This window comes from Phacochoerus africanus, chromosome 5, assembly GCF_016906955.1.
Source record: "Phacochoerus africanus isolate WHEZ1 chromosome 5, ROS_Pafr_v1, whole genome shotgun sequence".
Taxonomy (NCBI): Eukaryota; Metazoa; Chordata; class Mammalia; order Artiodactyla; family Suidae; genus Phacochoerus; species Phacochoerus africanus.
Genome location: NC_062548.1, coordinates 8,022,509 through 8,042,237, shown reverse-complemented (window position 1 = coordinate 8,042,237; position 19,729 = coordinate 8,022,509). Strand labels below are relative to the sequence as shown.

The 19,729-nt window shown below is 55.5% G+C and overlaps 2 protein-coding genes across 11 annotated transcripts; one reads left to right on the top strand and one right to left on the bottom strand.

Annotated features, from left to right (window-relative positions):
- The first annotated feature begins 144 nt into the window (after positions 1-144).
- Positions 145-13,999, top strand: PTCD1 (pentatricopeptide repeat domain 1). 9 transcript variants are annotated; one of them, XR_007134852.1, is made up of 10 exons: positions 145-267; positions 3,143-3,629; positions 5,216-5,356; positions 6,144-6,362; positions 7,032-7,133; positions 8,771-9,478; positions 9,822-9,858; positions 10,424-10,540; positions 11,235-11,382; positions 12,873-13,002. XR_007134852.1 is itself a non-coding variant. In XM_047779555.1 (10 exons), exons 2-9 carry the CDS (start codon positions 3,156-3,158, stop codon positions 11,376-11,378), a joined length of 1,977 nt encoding a protein of 658 aa, XP_047635511.1. In that variant the 5' UTR covers positions 145-267; positions 3,143-3,155; the 3' UTR covers positions 11,379-11,382; positions 12,873-13,002. The 9 variants fall into 9 exon arrangements, 7 of the variants coding, with proteins under 7 accessions (XP_047635511.1, XP_047635510.1, XP_047635509.1 ...); XM_047779555.1 differs by having other exon boundaries at positions 11,200-11,382; XM_047779554.1 differs by lacking the exon at positions 12,873-13,002 and adding an exon at positions 11,615-11,654 and having other exon boundaries at positions 11,200-11,382.
- BUD31 (BUD31 homolog) lies at positions 13,501-19,489 on the bottom strand. Of its 2 annotated transcripts, none has more exons than XM_047779562.1 (6): positions 19,389-19,489; positions 18,270-18,378; positions 17,041-17,163; positions 15,479-15,601; positions 15,109-15,275; positions 13,501-13,741 (listed from the first exon to the last, which is right to left on the bottom strand). In XM_047779562.1, exons 3-6 carry the CDS (start codon positions 17,132-17,134, stop codon positions 13,691-13,693), a joined length of 435 nt encoding a protein of 144 aa, XP_047635518.1. In that variant the 5' UTR covers positions 17,135-17,163; positions 18,270-18,378; positions 19,389-19,489; the 3' UTR covers positions 13,501-13,690. The 2 variants fall into 2 exon arrangements, with proteins under 2 accessions (XP_047635518.1, XP_047635517.1); XM_047779561.1 differs by having other exon boundaries at positions 19,256-19,392.
- Between the last annotated feature and the right edge of the window lie 240 nt (positions 19,490-19,729).

Genomic DNA, 19,729 nt, shown 5'->3' with positions numbered 1-19,729 from the left:
CGCTGCCGCCACCACCGGCGCCACCGCCGCCGCCGCCCAAGGGATGCCGGGAGCACCCAGAGCCCGCGCCAGCCCTTTCGCTCCAGACCGGGCCAATCAAGCGCAGAGTACAGGCTGCTCTGCGAGGCCCGGCTAGCCGCTCGCCGAACTCTCACCTCTCCTCGCCGCTGCCGGCGACCAAGAAACCTAGCGCGCCAGGAGTTCGCGACGGAGACTGCGCCTGCGCGAGGTCGGCCGAGGCGCTCCTCTGGGAAGGCGGTGGGGACGGTGAGCAGGGGTTCGAGGCGCGGCTGGGATGGCGCTAGGGGTGACGCGGGACGGGCGCGGGGCAGGGGGCGCGGGCGGAGACCGAGGTGGGCCGCGTTCACTGGGCCGCAGTCCTGGAGCGAGTGCCTGTTTGACTCTCACAGGAGCCCGGGCCCCGGGGCGGGACGGGCCAGAGGGTCAGCGAGGGTCGCAGCCAGGGTCGGAGCCGTTGGGTCGGCTGAGGAAACAGAGGATCTAACGGAGCCTCTGGAGGGGAGCCTGGGAGAGGGGTCAGCTTGAGGGTCTCCGGGCGTCTGGGGAGCGGCGGGGCCCCGAGGGAGGACGGCGGCAGCGTGTCTGCAATACGGTTTATTAATCTGGGCAGGTGGGGAGAACGAAATTGCCCCTTTCACGAAATTTCACGTGCCTTTCCGTGACTGACCGAGGGGCGTTCGCTGTGCCCAAAAGGATGTCGTGGTTTCAAGTAGGGATGAGTGTAATGATGGTTGGAGACAGGGTCTTTGCAGCTACTACAAACTTTTTTTATTTTATTTTAATTAAAAAAATTTTTTTAATTACTTTTTTTTTTTTTGTCCTTTGCCCTTTTAGGGCCGCACCTGCGGCATATGGAGGATCCCAGGCGAGGGGTCTAATCGGAGCTGTTGCTGCCGGCCTATGCCAGAGCCACAGCAACGCCAGATCCGAACCACATCTTCGACCTACACCACAGCTCACGGCAACGCGGGATCCCCAACCCATTGAGCGAGGCCAGGGATCGAACCCGCAACCTTATGGTTCCCAGTCTGATTCGTTTCCTCCGTGCCACAACAGAAACTCCTGCTACAAACTTTTATACTGTTTTAAGATGACGATCCGACGTTGTTATTTAATGGTTGAAAAAGAAGCATCTATTCGAGTAAGGCATGTTTAAAAAACATGGGGGCACCTATTTCAATATCGGTAATTAAAATTCTGTGTTTTAATTCATGTATGTAAACACTTTCTTTACTGTGGGTATTTGAAAATTTTAAGTTATGTACATGCTCGCATTACATTTCTGGTGGAGCCTCACCAGGTGCAGAATGTGAAGGGCCTTTGCACTAGTGTCACTAGGGTGCTGGTCAAGAGAGGCCGTCTGATACCATCCATGGACCTGGGTTCAAAGCCAGCCCCTTCCAGAGCTAGCCAGTCTCACCCACTGCACGTTTTCAGGGCGAATGTCACTCCCCTCCTTGGTTCTCAGTTATTAACCTGTCCAATTTACTGTCACCTCTGAGGTCTTCTCATTGGTAACTTTAACATAACCAGACCTTAAAACGTGTTCATGCTTCTTATTCTAATATATATATATATGTATTCTTTGACTTTTTGCCATTTCTTGGGCCGCTCCCGCGGCATATGGAGGTTCCCAGACTAGGGGTCTAATCAGAGCTGTAGCCACCAGCCTACACCAGAGCCACAGCAACATGGGATCTGAGCAACATCTGCAACCTACACCACAGCTCAGGGCAACACCGGATCCTCAACCCACTGATCAAGGCCAGGGATCGAACCCGCAACCTCATGGTTCCTAGTCGGATTCTTTAGCCACTGCGCCACGACGGGAACTCCTATTCTAATATTTTTTATTAAAGGGTTTTGAGTATGCAGACCAGGATCTCTAGCCTAGCACTGTGTGGTAGAAATATAATGTGAGCACATAATGCAATTTAAAATTTTTAAGTAGTCACGTTAAAGTTTAAAGATTGTGAAATTAGGGGATCCCATTGTGGCTCAATGGTGACAAACCCAACCAGGATACATGAGGATGCAGTTTCGATCCCTGGCCTCACTCAGTGGGTTAAGGATCCAGCATTGCTGTGAGCTGTGGTGTAGCTCACAGATGTGGCTCGGATCACACATTGCTGTGGCGGTGGTGCACGCCAGCGGCTATAGCTCCTTTTTGACCCCTAGCCTGGGAACTTCCATATGCCTCAGGTGTGGCCCTAAACAACAAAAAAAGAGAAATGCTTAAGTTATTGCTTTCTTGTGTAGAGGCCCAGAATGCCAATTTCTTTTCCTAAAGAATGATAATAGTACACTTTTGAAAATACCTGTTAAACCCCAGGCACTATGCTAAAAACATCTCCTTTAATCCTTATGGCATCACAGTTAAATGAGTAGGATTCTCCTCATCTTACAGCTGAAGAAGTTGAGGCACAGGAAGGTCAGGTACAGGCCCAGTTGCACAGCTCTGGCCAGGGCTTGGTCAGGTGTGACTTCAGCACCCAGTCACTTAGATCGAGGCTTGATGGTACAGATCAATAGTTGAGGTCTGTCGGGTGTTCACTGCGCTGCACCTGCACACTGACACCTGAGGTTCAACCATTTCTTCAGTGCTGTGTGTGTGATGTTAGCATTAACCCCAGTTTACAGGGAAGGAGGCTGAGGCCAGAGCAGCTAGTGCCCAGGGACACAGGGATAGTTTTTGAGCAGAGCTGAAATCTGAGCCTAGGCTTTCTGACGTCAGAGCTCTTTTTTTTTTTTTTTTTTTTCCGGTCTTTTTAGAGCTGCCCTCGAGATGTATGGAGGTTCCCAGGCTAGAGGTCAAATTGGAGCTATAGCTGCCGGCCTATGCCACAGCCATAGCAGTGCACGTGTACCACAGCTACCGGCCTATGCCACAGCAATAGCAGTGTACCTATACCATGGCTCACGGCAACACTGGATCCTTAATCCAGTGAGCAAGACCAGGGATCAAACCTGCGTCCTCATGGGTGTTAGTCAGATTCGTTTCTGGTGAACCATGACGGGAACTCCTGACCTCAGAGCTCTTACTTGTATTTGCTTCTCAGTCTTTTTTTCTGCCTTCTGTGACTTTGAACTCGAATTGACTTTCATTATTTTGCTATGCCAGGCCCTGGAGGAAAATGCCAGTGATGGACCTTGTGAGAGTTGCCCGGCTCTTCTCCAGCCCCCGCCCTGTGGGACTGTCCATCCTGCACCGCCTTGACCCTCTCGGAGCCAGGTGGGCAGGAGGCAGGAAGGGGCCTGCCTGGCTGATTCGGCCAGCGCCAGCAGCCTCCAGCAGCTCCCTCTCTCAGCGGCCCCTCAGCCAAGGGAGCCAGAAGAACACAGGCAGCCTCAGCCCTGACCTGAGCCAGCCCAGCCCAGCAGCCGCCCAGGGGGAAGAGGAGGAGGAGAGCTTTGGGACTCTGTCTGACAAGTACTCCTCCCGGAGAATGTTCCACAAATCCACGGCCCAGCTATATAACCTGCGGCTCAAGGAACAGAGTATTGGAGAAGATGAGGAGGGGGAACTAGAGGCAAAATCATGGCAGGGACCGAGAAACACCCCTTACTGGTACTTCTTTCAGTGCAAACGGCTCATCAAGGAAGGAAAGGTAGGGAACCTTTGGCTCCTGTGCCTCAGTAGTTTGTGAGGGGCCACCCTGCCTTCCCAATAATCGCTGAATGGCGGGATGCCCAGAGCTCCTGTCTCCTCTCTGTCTTGGCTCATCCCCGGTGACCCGCCAGCTTGCTCGATGCAGTTCTCACCTTCCCGATCACAGCCCGGCCACCCCCTGGACTCCCGATCTGTATATCCAGCTGCCTCCTCACCATCTCCCTTCCCCTTCCCCGTGGCGGCCTGAAATTTTGTTCCCCACCTTGAATTCCCTACACCCTCTCTGTCTCACTAAACGGTGACCTCATTATTCCATCTGTCCGATCCAAATGCCTTCAGGTCACCCCTGAGTCTTCTCTCACCAGCTCTGGCTCCAAAACGTTGCCAGTCCCAACTTCGCACAACCCTGCCCCTGACTGCCCAGGCCCAGCCTTCTCATTGCCCCTCTCGGCGCTTATGGCACTTGTCACCGTGCTCCCCACGGTGCCCGCCACCCTCGCCCATCCTGTTACACAGAGAGCAGGTGGCGTCACTCCTCTGTCCAGCACGCCCAGTGTATTCCAGTCATTGATGGCAATCACTTCCTTAAATCCTGACCGTGACAGTCCGTGTATGATTAAAAATCTCTTGGAGGTGTGGGTGGAAGGTTTTGTGAATAAAATGATAAAATGTTTTGAGGAGTTCCCATCCTTGTGCAGTGGAAACGAATCCAACTAGGAACCGTGAGGTTGCGTGTTCGATCCCTGGCCCCGCTCAGTGGGTTAAGGATCTGGAGTTGCCATGAGCCGTGGTGTAGGTCACAGACGCAGCTCAGATCCCTAGTCGCTGTGGTGTAGGCTGGCAGCTGCCGCTCTGATTGGACCCCTAGCCTGGAAACCTCCATATGCTGTGGGTATGGTCCTGAAAAGCCAAAAAAAAGAAAAAAAGTTTTGAATTTGCCTTAAAAATTCAGTTTGGAGGAGAGGTGCAGAGTATACACGAAACAAGATTAGCCAAATATTAATGGTCATTGTAGTAGCGCTGTTCTCTCTACTTTTGTGTGTATTTGAAATTTCCCATAATGAAAGTTTGAGGAATAAACAAAGGAAGTAGAGTCCTCACAATGGAGCCTGCCAGACCTGCCACCACCTCCCCACTCCCGCCTAACCTCCCTGCCCGCATCGCCCCCTCCACTTCTGCTGCAGCCTCAGCCTCCCCTCTGCTCCCCCAGCTCCCAGGCACACTCCTGCTTCAGGGCCTTTGCACTGGCTGTTCCCTCGAGAGGCAGCCATGTGGCCCCTTCCTCTCCTCCTTCAGATCTGCTTTCCCCTGGGCATTGGCCGTGTCCTCAGGGAGTTCCCCCGTGGCAGTGGGGCCGAGAGCTCTCATAGGTGGTAGGAGTCTGGTGGGCTTTCCTTCCCAGCCACCATGAAGTCCCTTTGCTACGGAGGCTGGTGGCCGGGGCCCTGGGTGGGTGTTGGGCTCCTGGGCGGGCCTGGGATGGGGCTCAGGGAGGGTCCCTCAGCCTCGTCTCTGCTGCTCTGCTGAGGGCCTCTGAGGCCATCCTGACCCCTCGTGTCCTCCCTCCCCCCGCCTCTTCCCCAGCTGGCCGAGGCCCTGGACCTGTTTGAGAGGCAAATGCTGAAGGAGGAGCGACTCCAGCCCCTCGAGTGCAACTACACGGTGCTGATCGGGGGCTGCGGGCGAACCGGCTACCTGAAGAAGGCCTTCAGGCTGTACAACGACGTGAGCACGGGGCAGGGGCGGTGGGCAGGGGGCAGGCTCCAGGAACTTGGGCTTCAGGCCCCTGAAAGAGCTGGATATAGATCCTGCCCATGTCACCTGCTAGTGCGTTACCCTGGGTGGGCAATTTAACCTCTGCCCGACCTTGAGGTTGGCATCACCCTCTTCGATTTTCAACTGAGAACACTGTGGCCTGGAGGGATGAGGGCCGTGTCTAAGGTTACCCCTCTCGAGAGTGCTAGAGTTGGGGTCTGAGCCCCAGTGGCCTGAACGCAGGGTTCTGTGTACTCTGCAGCAGGTGGCTGCCTGCCCTGGTCAGGTGGTGCATCTGGGGAATGACGAGTGTTTGGCTTTCCCAGGAGCTTCTCATACTCAGTCTCCTGGAGGGCTCGATAGCACAGGGTCGGCTTGCGGCCCCATGGGGTTTGTGACTCAGCACAGGTTGGGGGTGCTCCCCCTCCACACTCTTGCAACAGCCTTTCAGGGTGAGCGTATCACCCCGTTTTTCCAGTGACAGCTAACTTGCCCACGACCCCTCAGTAAGCACTGGAGCTGGGTTTGACTGCCCCTTCCTGCCCTTTCCCGGACCAGATCCACCCCATGGCTCTTAACAGTCAGGGCAGCCTGGTTGGCCAGAGCAGGAGCGGCGGGAAGAGCCTGCTGCGAGAGCATCTCAGCCCGGGCCCCGCCCAGGCCTGCTCGGTGCGGTAGCAGAGTCCTCTAGCTTCCTCTCAGGGTGGCTGTCGCCTGTGCGTCCAGCACATCCTGGGGTTTCTCCCCATCTCTGCAGATGAAGAAGCGGGACTTGGAGCCCTCAGACGCCACCTACACAGCCCTGTTCAACGTCTGCGCCGAGTCCCCCTGGAAGGACTCTGCTCTGCAGAGCGCCCTGAAGCTACGGCAGCAGCTTCAGGCCAGAAACTTCCAGCTCAACTTGAAAACGTACCACGCCCTGCTGAAGATGGCTGCCAGGTGCGCAGACCTCAGGATGTGCCTGGATGTGTTTAAGGTGGGACGTCCCTTCCCTCCTGCTCCCCGCTCGGAGGGAGTCCGGCCTGGCAGGAGTGAGGCTGTGCCCTCTGTGTTCCTCACGCGGGAAAGTTCAGGGGCGGTGAGACAGGCCCCGTGCTGGGCTCTCGGAGGCCTGGATCTGGCCGATGGGCCCCCAGCCCTGTGAGGGTGCCAGGGGGAGGGTGGGCTTCACAGTGCTGAAGATGAGTCAGTGCCCACAGGAGGTGGTTCCGAAGATTCCAGAATGCAGGTTCTGTAACCCCACTCCACAGATGAGGAAACTCAGACTAGGGAGCCTAGCGCCTGCCTGTGCTCCCACAGCTGGCCACCGGTGCAGCTTGGACCCGAAGCCTGTTCTCTGCAATTCCAGAGCCTCGTGTACAGGCATTAAAAGTGGCTGCTAGGGCAGTCTTCACAGAGGGGCTGCACAGAGGTGACAGGAGCAGAGCCAGGGAGAGGCCTGGGAAGGAGAAGAGGAGGAAGTGCAGGCTGCCGTCAGCTCGGCAGCCGCCGTCAGCCAGCCCAGAGCCGGATTCACACCCCACCCTTTCAAGAATCACAGTCCCGGGCCTGCCCGGGGGGGTGCCCTCCCTGAGCCAGACCTGTCGGGCCTGGGCCTTGACTCTGCCGCGGGTCCTCAATGCGGCCCTTCTCGTTCCCTCCCCAGGAGATCATCCAGAAGGGACACGTGGTCACTGAGGAGACCTTCAGTTACCTGCTCATGGGCTGCATCCAGGACAAGAAGACGGGCTTCCGACACGCCCTGCAGGTCTGTCCCTTCTGGCTCTGCTTTCTGCCCCTCTTGCTGGCCCTTTGTGCCTGTGTTGGGTGCGAATGATGATCCTGTGTTTCTTGAGCACCTGCTACTGCCCTGTGCTGGGTGTGTGTATATCGGCCCTCCCAGAGCACACTGCTCCCCGCATTTTATAGATGGCTAGGGGAGGGTCGCGGCTGCCCTCGGGTGAGGACGCTGGCAGCCCAGACACCCTGAGCTTACGGTCCCTGCAGGCCTGTTCGCCCATCCCCCACTCTGCATCTCTGCCTTTCGTCCTGAGAGACACAAATGGAAGTTGAGACAGGCTGCTCTAATTAACCCCTTGCGGTAGCCCCCTCTTCAAGGGGGGAGGCAGGCCTAGCAGTGGCACCACAGCTGCTTTCCTAGCTGCTCGGCAGTGGGAGGCACCTGGAGCCCTCCGAAAGCTCTGACTTAAGGTGGGGTCCACAGACCCACAGCATCAGCCTCCCCGGGGCCTGGTGTGTCCAGATCGGCATTTCAGCAAGATCCCCAGGCAGTGGGTCCCCACAGTTTTACAGCCCCAGTTATCTGGGACAGCCCTGGACCACGTGCCTCCCCTCTGCAGACCCCCTGGATGCAGTGGCTTCTGGCCATCCTCTGGGTGCTTTCGAGGGAAAACCAGACAAGATCTTGTTCCTCCCTTTCCTTGGGCTGGATCTGTCCTAGTTAGAAATTGTCTTTAATGCCCACAGTCGGTTTGTGTCGCGTACTTGTTAAGATGCTCAGCTGGGCACCGTTAGCTCCGTTGTACAGACAGGAGGCTGAGGCTCACAGCCCCTAAGAGCAGAGCTGGGATTTGAACCAAGAATCCCTGTTGCCGCAGGATAGCATCTCTGTTCCTGATAAACCTCAGTTCTGTCCACGTTCCACATGGGAGTGGCTGCCAAGACCCGTGCCCTCCTCAGGACCCTGCCTAGTGGGCAGCGGTCCTCTTGCACGCTGCGCCCACCTGGGCCTGGCCAGCCCCCACCTGCACACTCACATGTGTGCTCGCCTTGCATCAAGCCCTCAGACAGAGGAGCCAATGAGGCCCCTGAGCCTTGGGTGGCCTCCTGGTGCTGGAGTGACCCACATGCCGTCACAGCGCCCCCCGAGGAGAACACGCAAATGTACCAGACACCTTGCTGTGGGATGGACCCAGGGCTGCCCAGGATGGACCCACAGCTGCCTGGCCCACAGCTTGGGAGATGCTCTTCCTGGCTGAGGCCCCCCCTCGGCCCGCCCCGCCCTGTCTTCCCAAGGAAGCTGAAGAGGCTGAGCAGGGTGGCGCCCAGTAGGTGCTCAGGAGGTGCGGCTGAATCCAGTCCTTAGGTCGGCCTGGGCTCTTCCCTCCCCAGGGCAGCACAGGGAAGGCAGCAGAGACCCAGGGCGAAGCCTGTCTCCAGTCCAGGCCCTATGCAGGCAGGGGGTGGAGCCGCGACACTAGTTTTGGGTGAGCCAGAGTGAGGGGAGACGCAGTGCCCCACACAGCCTCCCAGAGCGCCCAGGTGCTGGGGGTCCTAGTTGCCCAGAGCCTTGCGTCTTTCCCATGCTCTCTGTTTGCTGACTGCTTATGGCCTTGAGGCCCATCAGGGAGGGAACTCGGGGCTGAGACTTGTCTCTCCTGGCAGGTGTGGAGGCAGATGCTGAGTCTGGGGCTCCAGCCGAGCCGGCATGGCTACAACCTGCTGTTGGGGGCAGCTCGGGACTGCGGCCTGGGGGACCCAGAGGTGGCCTCGGCGGTGCTCCTGAGACCCAGGGAGGAACTGGTCCTGCTCCAGCCCCCAGCAGGTGGGCGGCGGGCAAGGCAGAGAGCTGGGGCCGAGGTGGACCACAGCATGTCAGCTAGGCTGCACGTGGAGGCCCTGGAGAGACAGCTATTTCTGGAACCTTCTCAGGCCTTTGAGGGGCCGCCAGAGCCTCAGGAGGCCAGATCTGCCAGCAAGGCCCAGCCTGGGGTGGAAACCAAGGCAGAGCCTGAGCACACAGTGGCCCTCAGCTCTGCGGCCCCGGAGCCACCTCTCCAGGGGCTGGAGGCCAACCTCCTGGCTCCAGGGGCAGTCTCCTCAGCTGTCGTCTCCTTTGGGACTGTGACTACCCCAGCAGACAGGCTGGCCCTGATGGGGGGCTTGGAGGGTTTCCTGGGCAAGATGGCAGAGCACGGGCTTCAGCCTGACATCAAAACCCTCACGCTGCTGGCTGAGCTGGTGGAGCCCGGCAGCCCCGCTGAGTCCTCGCTGCTGACCCTCCTGGACACGCACCAGATGGAGGCCGACCTGACCTTCTTCCACACGCTGATGAGGAAGAAGAGCAAGCTGGGCGACCTGGAGGGGGCGAAGGTGAGGGGCTCGGGGGCGGCGCAGGGCTCCCTGGGGCCCCTCCTCCGGCCCTCCCCGCCCGGTGAGCCGTCCACTCCTGCAGCGGGTGCCCAGACTGTCCCAGTGCCTGTGTGGGCCTGGGCCTGGGTGAGAAAGTCAGAATCGAGTAGTGAACAGCCACCCTCCCCACCCTCCCCAGGAGCTCCCAGTGGTGAGATGCAGACACAGATGTGTCCTTGTGTCCTCGTACTGATGAGGCATACGGTGGGGCAAGGTGGGGGGACATGTAGCCTGAGAGGCTGGTGGCTCCTGCGCACCCCCTCCTCGGACCTCACACGTTCATTCACTCTTTACTTGACCACAGGAGGCGCTGCTGGTCTGCGGCTTTCCCCGTTTCACAGGTGGGGACACCAGGGCCTGCACAGGATCTCGTCCATTCATGCGAGTTTCTGTGTGAGGCCCTTTCTGCCAGAGGCGCTGACCTGGGTTCTTCTGAGCATCAACAACGACAGGGACAGCGTCTGCCCTCGGGCCCGCAGTGCAGGGCTCACCTTTCTCTAGAGCCCTTGCCTGGGACCCGGCCTGATCTCTTCCTCCCTCCCTCAGCCCACGCTTCCCACATTGTCCTTGGCGCTGTCTCCCCCCCACACGTCAGGACGCCACCACGCAGGGATGGCTGTTGGCCAGAGAGGAGCCGAGGGGCGCAGGGCTGTGAAGGGCATCCAGAGAAGGGATGGGCTGTTGGAGACAGGTTGGAAGCAGGGCACACTTGCAGAGCAGAATTCTGGGGAGCAGGGCCCTGGGAGCTGGCTGGGCAGGACACCAGGCCAGGCCCAGTGTGGTCAGCAGAGGGGCCACGAGGCCTGGGAGCAGAGCCGTGCCCTGGGATCTCTAGTGTCCAGCCAGAAGGCTCTTGCCACGGCCGGTCAGTTACAGCTTACAGTGATGCCACGTCTGTCCCCACAGGCACTGCTGCCGGTCCTGGCAAAGAGGGGACTCGTCCCCAACATGCAGACGTTCTGCAACCTGGCCATCGGGTGCCGCAGGCCAGGGGATGGTCTGCAGCTGCTGGCAGACATGAAGGTGAGCAGGCCCAGCTTGGGCGGGCCCCGTGGTGCTGAGGAAGAAAGCTGGGTGGGGGGACGTGAGGGCCTCCCTGAAACCCCAAGGCCTGGGCACTCGGGGTGGACTAGGGGGAGGGCCGGGAGAGTGGGGCGCTCTAGCCTCAAGTGGAGAGTGGTCACGGGCCCCACTGGGAGAAGGGAGACCTTGGCGAGGCGCCGTGAGGATGGGTGTGGAGAGCCGGGGTGTTGCTGTCTTCACGGTGGCGGCACTGGGGTGAGATCGAGGGCGGGGGGACAGGTCCGGCCGCAGCCCTCTAGAGTGATGGAGCGTGTGGTGGGAGCTGAGTGTACCAGAATTCTTGGGGGCCAGGGTGCAGTAAACCCACGCCCACAGGTTACCGGGTGAGTCCCCGATCTACTACCTCGCCAAGGTTCTCAGGGCTGGGCTGGGGTCCGAGGCCGGCTGGGATGGACCCCCGGAGCAGGGCACACGTGCTTTCCTTTTGGAGGGGGGAGTAGAGCCTGTTGTCACTCTGGGGTTCTGCCCTTCCTGTCCCTGGAGGCTGGTCTGCAGAGCAGACCTGACGGGCAGGGCAGCTCCCCAAGCCCAGTGTGCCACAGCTGGCTGCTTTGTCCCACCTGCCGCTGTCCTCCGACCGAGCGTGCGTGACCTTCCAGAAAGCCGGGATGACCCCCAACACCCACATCTACAGCGCCCTCATCAGCGCGGCCGTCAAGAGGCTGGACTACTCCTATCTCATCGACATCCTCAGGGACATGAGGCGGAGCGGCGTCCCGGCGAACGAGGTGGTCATCCGCCAGCTGGAGTTCGCGGCCCAGTACCCTCCCACCTTTGACCGGGTATGCGCCCCCTGCTCCGACCAGGCCCTCGCCTCCCTGCCCAGCGCGCCCCTCCCCTCCCGTTGCTTTCAGTGGTCAGCGGCTTCCCTCGGGGCAAACCCCAAGCTCCTCAGACCCCAGCCTGTGCATCCCTGTCCTCCTGGCTCATTCCATCTCGGCCGCTCCCTGGCTTCACTGTCAGTCCCACGGCTTTTGGCCATTTCTGGGTAACCGCAGCCTCTTCCCTCCACAGGGGTTTCGTGTTCCCTCCACCTTGAACAGACTCCCTTGCTGGTTCCTCCTCGTTCTGTAGGTCTCGGCTTAGATGGCTCTTTTCTCAGAGGGGCCCTGCTGGCTGCCTCCATACACACCTTTCCTTTTTGCCACGTTTCGTAGCCTCTACCTCCACCTCTACCTGTGTGACACTCTGGGGAACTTGGAACCCTTAGAGGTGGAGGCTGTCCACCTATTGTCTGGTCTGCCAGGCAGAGGGCATAGCTGGGCATTTGAACTGCTGATGGTCTTTTCGATTCCTCAGAGTTCTTTATGTATTCTGCACACTAGTCTTTTGTTGGTTCCTTGTTGCAAATATCTTGCAGTTAATGGGTTGTCTCTTGACTGTGTAGGGCCCACTAGGTTTAATCAGTCACCCGACCACCAGAGCCTAAAGCAAACTGTGTGCATCACACGTTCATCCTCCCGCGAGTGGACTGACTTGTGTTTATGACTGGCACTTTTTTGCTTCGTGTACTTTTAGCTGTGTCAGGTACAAGTTTAGAATTGTTAACTTTTTTTTTTTCTTTTATAGGGCCTCACCCGCAGCATATGGAGATTCCTAGGCTAGGGATCGAATTGGAGCTGTAGCCGCCGGCCTCCACCACAGCCACAGCAACGCGGGATCCAAGCCACACCTGTGACCTACACCACAGCTCATGGCAACGCCGGATCCTTAACCCATCCTTAACCTACTGAGCGAGGCCAGGGATCAAACCTGTGTCCTCATGGATGCTAGTCAGATTCGTTTCTATTGAGCTACAACAGGAACTTGTAGATGCTTGAAATTTTTTGAATCAACCCTTTTATCATGTGGTAAAATCTGAGTCTTTATCTCATGCTCTTTTGTCCCTTTTCTATGTTCCTCTACCAGCTTTCTCCTGGTATCTGCCTGGCACATCTTGTTTCCTTCTTTTCTTCCCACCTCTCCAGAGGCCCTGCAGCAGTGCTGAGAAGATACTCAGCAGACGCTGGAGGCAGAGTTGGTGGCTTTGGAGGGCTGGGGCGTCATCCCTGGGTGTAGGGCACAGAGCACAGGTTTAGGAAGGATTGTTAGCAGGTGGGCACCTGGGTCTGCCGTCTGCTGTCCACTCCTCGGCATTGAACAGCTTTCTGCCCCCCACCTCAACCACCTGAAGCCTGAGCCAGCTGCCGTAGTAGGGGGTTTGCTGGAGGCACATGCAATGCGTTACCATGGCCCCTCTGAACCCTGGAACCCCACGCTTTCCCAATTGCAGTACAAAGGGAAAAACACCTACTTGGAGAAGATCGATGGCTTCCGAGCTTATTACAAGCAGTGGCTGAAAGTGATGCCAGCAGAGGAAACCCCCCACCCGTGGCAGAAGTTTCGGACCAAACCAAAGGGAGACCAAGACACCGTCACTGTGGCTGATGTGCACAGAGGCCTTGGGGACAGGTGACGGGGAGACCCTGGGGGACCTCCAGCAGAGTCGGAACAAGTGCACAGCCTTCACGGTGCTCTGTGGGAGCCCCAGGAGTCTCCTTTGCTTTAAAGACATGTGAAGGTACTGGTATAGCTGCAAGCACGAGGGGATGGTCTGGGCCAGAGTGACAGCTGCAGCATTTGGGAGGCACTGTTCTGAGGACAGACCCTGGGCCCAGGGTGCCCAAGTTCATGGCAAGTCCAAGAACAGCCTGGGCCGCCTTGGCACATTATCTCAGGCCATCCACGCCTGAGAGGTGGTCACCCCCATCACTGACAAGGACAGTGAATTTGCTCAGGGTCCCTCAGCACCTGTGAAGTGGAGTCGGGATTGAGTCCTAAGGCATCTGGTCTGCAGGGCCTGGCTCTCTCCCCCTGGGCTCCGCACACTGCTGGCTCTGAAAGAAGCAATGCAGGGCCCAAAAGGTTTAAAAGTTTTTATTTCTATAAATCACCGCAGATGCACAGCAAAGCTGTCACACAGAGACTGTGCTCCTCCTCGGGCCTGGGTAGCGCTCTGCAGGAGGAGCTGCTCCCAGGCAACGGGTGGCGTGACAGGCAGAAACCTGCAGTCCGCGGTCCAGTGCAGAGAAGGGTCGGGGTCCGAGGGCTTCAGCCAGAGCAGCCCCGGCAGCCGCAGTGTGTGCACTCAATGATCCGGCCCTGTGGAGAGAGGACGGCTGAGACACCAGGCCTGCCACATGCCACATGCAGGAACCCTCCTGGGAAGGGTGGCCCTGGGACCTTCCCTCCCCGCAGGACACCTCTCAGAATCCCTCTGTGACAGTTCTGGATGGAGAAAATCCAGTTCCCTCACAAAGATGGAAAGAGCTGCTGTTGACACTAAAGTTATATCTCTGTGTGTTTAATCTATGCAAATTCAATATATATACATGCTCCCCAAAAAGGGAGAAAAAAATCTGCATGAGTGATTCTTGTTATTCTGGGAAGCAAACAAGATACACCCCACAATGAGCTGGAGGCGGGTCTGCTGCTGCTCAGAGGGCTCAGTGGGGGCCTCAAGGCCTCCTCTGAGCTGGGGAACTTTCCAGTGGGAGTGTGGAGAAGGGTGTGTACCCGAATCTGTATGGCAGCAGAACGGTCTTGTCCGCAAGGCCAGGTGTGGCCAGGGACCTGCCCGCAGACGGAAGGCCCCAGAGCAATGGTGCTTATTTTCCTTTTTCCTCTTTTTTGGAGAAGCAAGATCTTCTAAGCAACTAAATCTGAAGGAGGTTCTGTGTTGGCCATGGGTCGGGGGGTAGCTGGATGTCCCCATGCCCCATCCCTTGACCGGCTCGCCACTGCTCAGCATGCCCATCCATGAGCTTCCAGATGATTCAGGGAGACAGAGCTCCCTGCTGAGCTAGCCCAGAGCCAAAGCTCTACAAACTCTAACTAGCACTGCAGCATGAAGGACCCTGCAAAAGACGGCATCTGGCCTGTACTCCCAGCAGGGCCACTGCGGGCAGCCAAGGGGCCGCACCCAAGGGCCACAGCGCAGAAACCCTTCTCTGCCTCCTGCAGCTCCACTGGGCGGAGCTCAGCTGCTGAACCTGTGGCACATTCCGAGCCAGCCAGCTGGTTTTGGAACAGAAAGTTCTGAGGAGAAATGCAGCGATGGTAACAGTTAAGTGTCACTGGGAGGAAAAAGAGGCCTGGAAAAAGGGCAACTAAAAGGCAAGCACTGAAGGGAAAGGGGCCAACTCCCCTGACCGGCCCTCCCTCCCAGGCCCTTGGGAGGCTACCCATCACCCCCACTCCGCAAGTGGGGAAAGGGATCCAATAACTTGCCCAAAGGGAGGAGTTGAGACGGCTGAGGAGTTGACCCCAGACCTAAGATAATTACTGCAAACTGGCTGGCAAATTCCTGAACAGAGGGACTCGCTCCCAGGGGATGGTCAGCAAGACACCTGGCTGCAAAACTAGTCCGGCCCAGCCAAGTATAACCCCCCAGGGTCAAGCAGGGCAGAATCCTGAACTGAAAGGACCCTCAACTCGCTTGTCACACATGATGGGGGTGGAGACATTACCACTTCCAGCTTGCTTTTGGGGACCCGGCAAATGCAGTTCGTCCCAAAATTGGTGTCCCGTGTCTGGATGCATCGCAGGCAGCAGAGGTTCTCATATCCCTGCTTTTTCCATTTTGCGATCAGGTTTTTATCTGCGTAGCCTTCTTTAATACAGTACTCATATAGTTCTGTCAGAGGGACGGGGAAAGGGCGTCAGACGGTGGCGTAACAGCTCTCCCGCCCTAGCCGTCACTAGGCTTCCTGAAAAAGAGCACTTAACCAATACTGGCCCCTTCCCTTTTAGGGGTGGCGAGACAAAGTTTCAAGAATTACTTAAATAAATCTGAAAGCCACTAAGTTGGGAAGGTGGAGAGAGAATTTGGCCAACTACCTCTGCTTATGGCTTTCCGCTTATAGAAGAGGTCAAAAATATAGCGGGTTTTCTGGTGGTGGATCCTGAAGATGGGCCACAGAGATTCCACTTTCCTCTTTCCCTCGTGAGGTTCTGTTTCAGCTGGAGAGAAAACACGGATGTTCATTTTTGGGGGTAGGGTTAGTCTGCATAGGATATAGTTTTTTTTTTTTTTTTTTTAATAAGTAGGGGTAAAGAATAAATCCTTAGGAGTTCCTGCTGTGGTGCAACGGGATCGGTGGTATCTCTGCAGTGCTGGGATGAAGGGTGTGGCCAAAAACAAACAAAAAAACAAGAGAAAGAACATCACATACGTCTACATGTTCTCACTCCAAAAAGTCATCTCTTGAAAAAGGAAGTAAATTTATTTTCAAGGACTCATATAATCTCCTTTATTATAGCAATTTCCAAGTTATTCTATTTTGAAAAAAGATCTTTTTGGGGGAAGAAATTTCTCAGTCCAAGGTGACCTTGCAAGTTCTGGATAGTTAACAGGACTTACCTGATACAGTCAACTTTGAAAAAAGGAAGCAAAGTAATTTTTTTCACTCTTTTTTTATGGCCACACTGGCATATGAAGTTCCCAGCCGGGGACTGAATATGAGTCGCATCTGAGACCTACACTGCAGCTGTAGCAATCCTGGATCCTTTTAACCCACTGCACCAACTAAGGATTGAACCTGCACCTCTGCAGCAACCTGAGCTGCTGCACTCAGATTCTTAACCCACTGTGCCACAGTGGGAACTCCAGAAGCAAAGTAATTTAACACCCACTTAGTAACTACTGCTGGAGGTAGGACTTCATAACAAGGGTTAGATTAGTTACCAAAAACCTGAAATAAAAAAATCGCTTTAAAAGTAATTCACTGATTATACTGTGATAGGGCCAACAGATGTGGCTTCAGATCACATTTCCCAAAAGTGCACACTGCAGTGATTCACCAGGTGCAGGATCACGCAACATTCAGATGAAAGCGAAGGTGATATGTTCTGGAAAACTGGCAGAGGATGCAAAAACAAAGTGATGATGAAAACAGACCCATGAGAAAAATCCAAATAAAAATGTTTTCCCAAACAGATATGTTTTGTACAATTTTAGATAAACATCCAACTAATATAGTAAGTAATTATAGGTAGATTATTTGATCTATATTTCCTAGAGCTGTTTTTTTGGGGGGAGGCCCCACCCACAGCATATGGAAGTTCCCAGGCCATGGATCAAATCTGAGCCACAGCTACGGCAACACCAGATCCTTAACCCACTGCACCACAGAGGGGACACCCTATATCTCCTATATATATAAAGCTTTTATATTCAAGTTGGCCCCAAATTTTTTTGAGGCTCTTTTCTCTAGTATTATCTTACTTTCTGGCATTGATAGCATTCCTGTGAATTAATAAGCAAACAAAACAGCGTCAAGAGGCCACAGTGGTGCAGCCTGTCTCTTCCCATTTATACCTGGGTTTATGCCTGGCGCCACAGGCATCAAAGCCTGTGGCCCTTGGACAGAGCCCATCCAGACAGGAACTCCCCCACTTACCTTCTCTCATCTTTTGATCTAATTCATCCAGTGTTGGCTCAATCAACTCCCAGCCATCTGGGGGAGCTTTCCGGCTTCTTTTGACTTTAGGCATTTTTTTTCCAGAAGATAATTTGCAAAGATCTATGGGGGGAAAAAATTAAATGTATTGGTTTCTGAGCCTCAGATCCCCAAGGGACTTCACAAGCCACACTTTGGTGCACATTCATGTTCCTAAATCTGTTTCCTCGTGTGCAAACAGGGGATAACAGAATCTACTTTATAGGGCCTTTGTGAAGACATAATTATAGGTACCATGCCTGGCATTTAATGTGTGCTTCAGACGTTTTGACTGTTAGCATTAACTGATATCAACTATGAACAGCTCTCTGTACTGGGAAACACGGAACAAAGAATAAGATGCACACTCTGGGAGTTCCTGTCGTGGCGCAGCGGTTAACGAATCCGACTAGGAACCATGAGGTTGCGGGTTCGGTCCCTGCCCTTGCTCAGTGAATTAACGATCCGGCGTTGCCGTGAGCTGTGGTGTAGGTTGCAGACGCGGCTCGGATCCCACGTTGCTGTGGCTCTGGCGTAGGCCGGCGGCTACAGCTCCGATTCGACCCCTAGCCTGGGAACCTCCATATGCCACGGGAGCGGCCCAAGAAATAGCAAAAAAAGACAAAAAAAAAAAAAAGATGCATACTCTGTCCCTGAGAAGGTGATAGTCTAGCAAGGACATAAAAAGTGAAAAAGGAGCAGTTCCCTGGTGGTGTCACTGCTGTGGCTCAGGTCGCTGCTGTGCTGTGGGTTCAATCCCTAGCCTGGGAACTTACACAGGAAACGTCTATCCCTGGCCAAAAAAAGAGTTAAAAGGGGAATTACAACACAGTGTGAGGAAGACAATGATTGAGAGAGTAAGGAACGTAAGTGTTTAAAAAGGAAAAAGTGAGGAGTTCCCGTCGTGGCGCAGTGGTTAACGAATCCGACTAGGAACCATGAGGTTTCGGGTTCGATCCCTGCCCTTGCTCAGTGGGTTAACGATCCGGCATTGCCGTGAGCTGTGGTGTAGGTTGCAGACGCGGCTCAGATCCCGCGTTGCTGTGGCTCTGGCATAGGCTGGCAGCTACAGCTCCGATTAGACCCCTAGCCTGGGAACCTCCATATGCCGCGGGAGTGGCCCAAGAAACGGCAAAAAGACAAAAAATTAAAAAAAAAAATAAAAGGAAAAAGTGTAAAACCAAAGTTACCTTAGAGTCTCTTTCCCAAGATCTCTGGCCTCTTCAGTTACAGGCTTAGGTTCTTGTCCAGCTGTGACTTTGGGGTAGGTTACATTCCCTTTCTGGCACTTCCTCTTGTCTGTAAAACGAGGGAGGTGTATCATCGGGATTGCCAAGGTCTCTTTTAAACCCAACAAGCATACTACAGAAAGGCAAGTCATGTAAAGCCTATACAATGGACCACTCCAAATCTTACATAGGAAATCATTATCAAACCACATAGCATCTCTTGGCTGGCAAAGAAAACTCAGGTTAATTATCTTTTATTTTTAAGCATACCAGACTCCCCTCTCCCAAACTCGTTCAGTTACTTGTAGGCCTGACATGTTCACAAAGCCCCGCCCCCCCCGTCCTTTCAAGAATTCTCAGAAACAACCTTACAGATGAGAACCGATTAACAAGAGGAAAACTCAGGATCGCACACGCCTGAAAACTAGCAGAGTCTGACTCTGTCAGGGGCTCCTGACTCTCAAATCAGAGGTCTCTGTACTGGTCTCCCCCGCTCGGAAGCTAGAGATGGATGGAATCTGGTCCCTGTCCCAACGCGCACCGGCTGGGAGGACAAACACAGAGGAATGACCGCTTTGCTGTGACCCAGGAGATTTGAGGGCCTGGTCCAGCCTGGGAGTCAGAGGAGGCCTCCCAGGGGAGGCAACAGATAAGAGGTAACTAGAGCAAGAAGCAGCAGGTGTGGGGCGGTAAAGAGGTGGTAGCGCTCGGGAGAGGCGACGAGCGGAAAGGCGTTCAGAGGAAGACCTTACAGCCCGGGTAGTTAAGAAAGGCTCAGAAAGACGACAGCTTCTGAATCGGGCTTACAAAAATAAGCAATATTTAAACAAAAAACGTTCTCGGCGGAAAGCATGGGAAAAAAAGGGAAAAAAGCCTAAAAGAGAACCCCCAAATCTCCCATCCTTCCGGCCAAACGAGCAAGGAGCCGCCTCTTCTCGGGAACTCACTTCGACCGCTTGGTCCAGAGGCCCGAACCCATCCCAGTTCAGCTGTTTAGATCGCTCTCTGGGCCAACGCAGACCTCCGATCCTCGGCCCCAGCCGCTACCAAGATACCCGAGAACAGAGTAAAAACACACACCAAAACCTCCGTCGCCGTCGGCTACCCCTTCTTTAACCAACGCTGCGGCTTCCCAGGCGATCACTTCAGGATGAGGTCCTCGCAGAGCCCCGCCCCAACAGGCGTGGAGATTGCGTTGTTTTCTTAGGTGTCCGCATCTCTGCCTGTATAGAATTCCAGAGCCGCTCTTTCCTTTTGCCCTCGCTTCCCGGGGGGTGACTGGCAGGCTCACGCGCCTCCGCTGGCCGTGGGTAGAGGGACTACGAGCTCTGTTGCCCGGCAGCAGGCGGGCGAGCCCCGGCTCAGGCGGCGCGTGGGACAGTCTGGCCTCCCTGAGGTCCCCGGTCCTCGCGGCGGCGGCG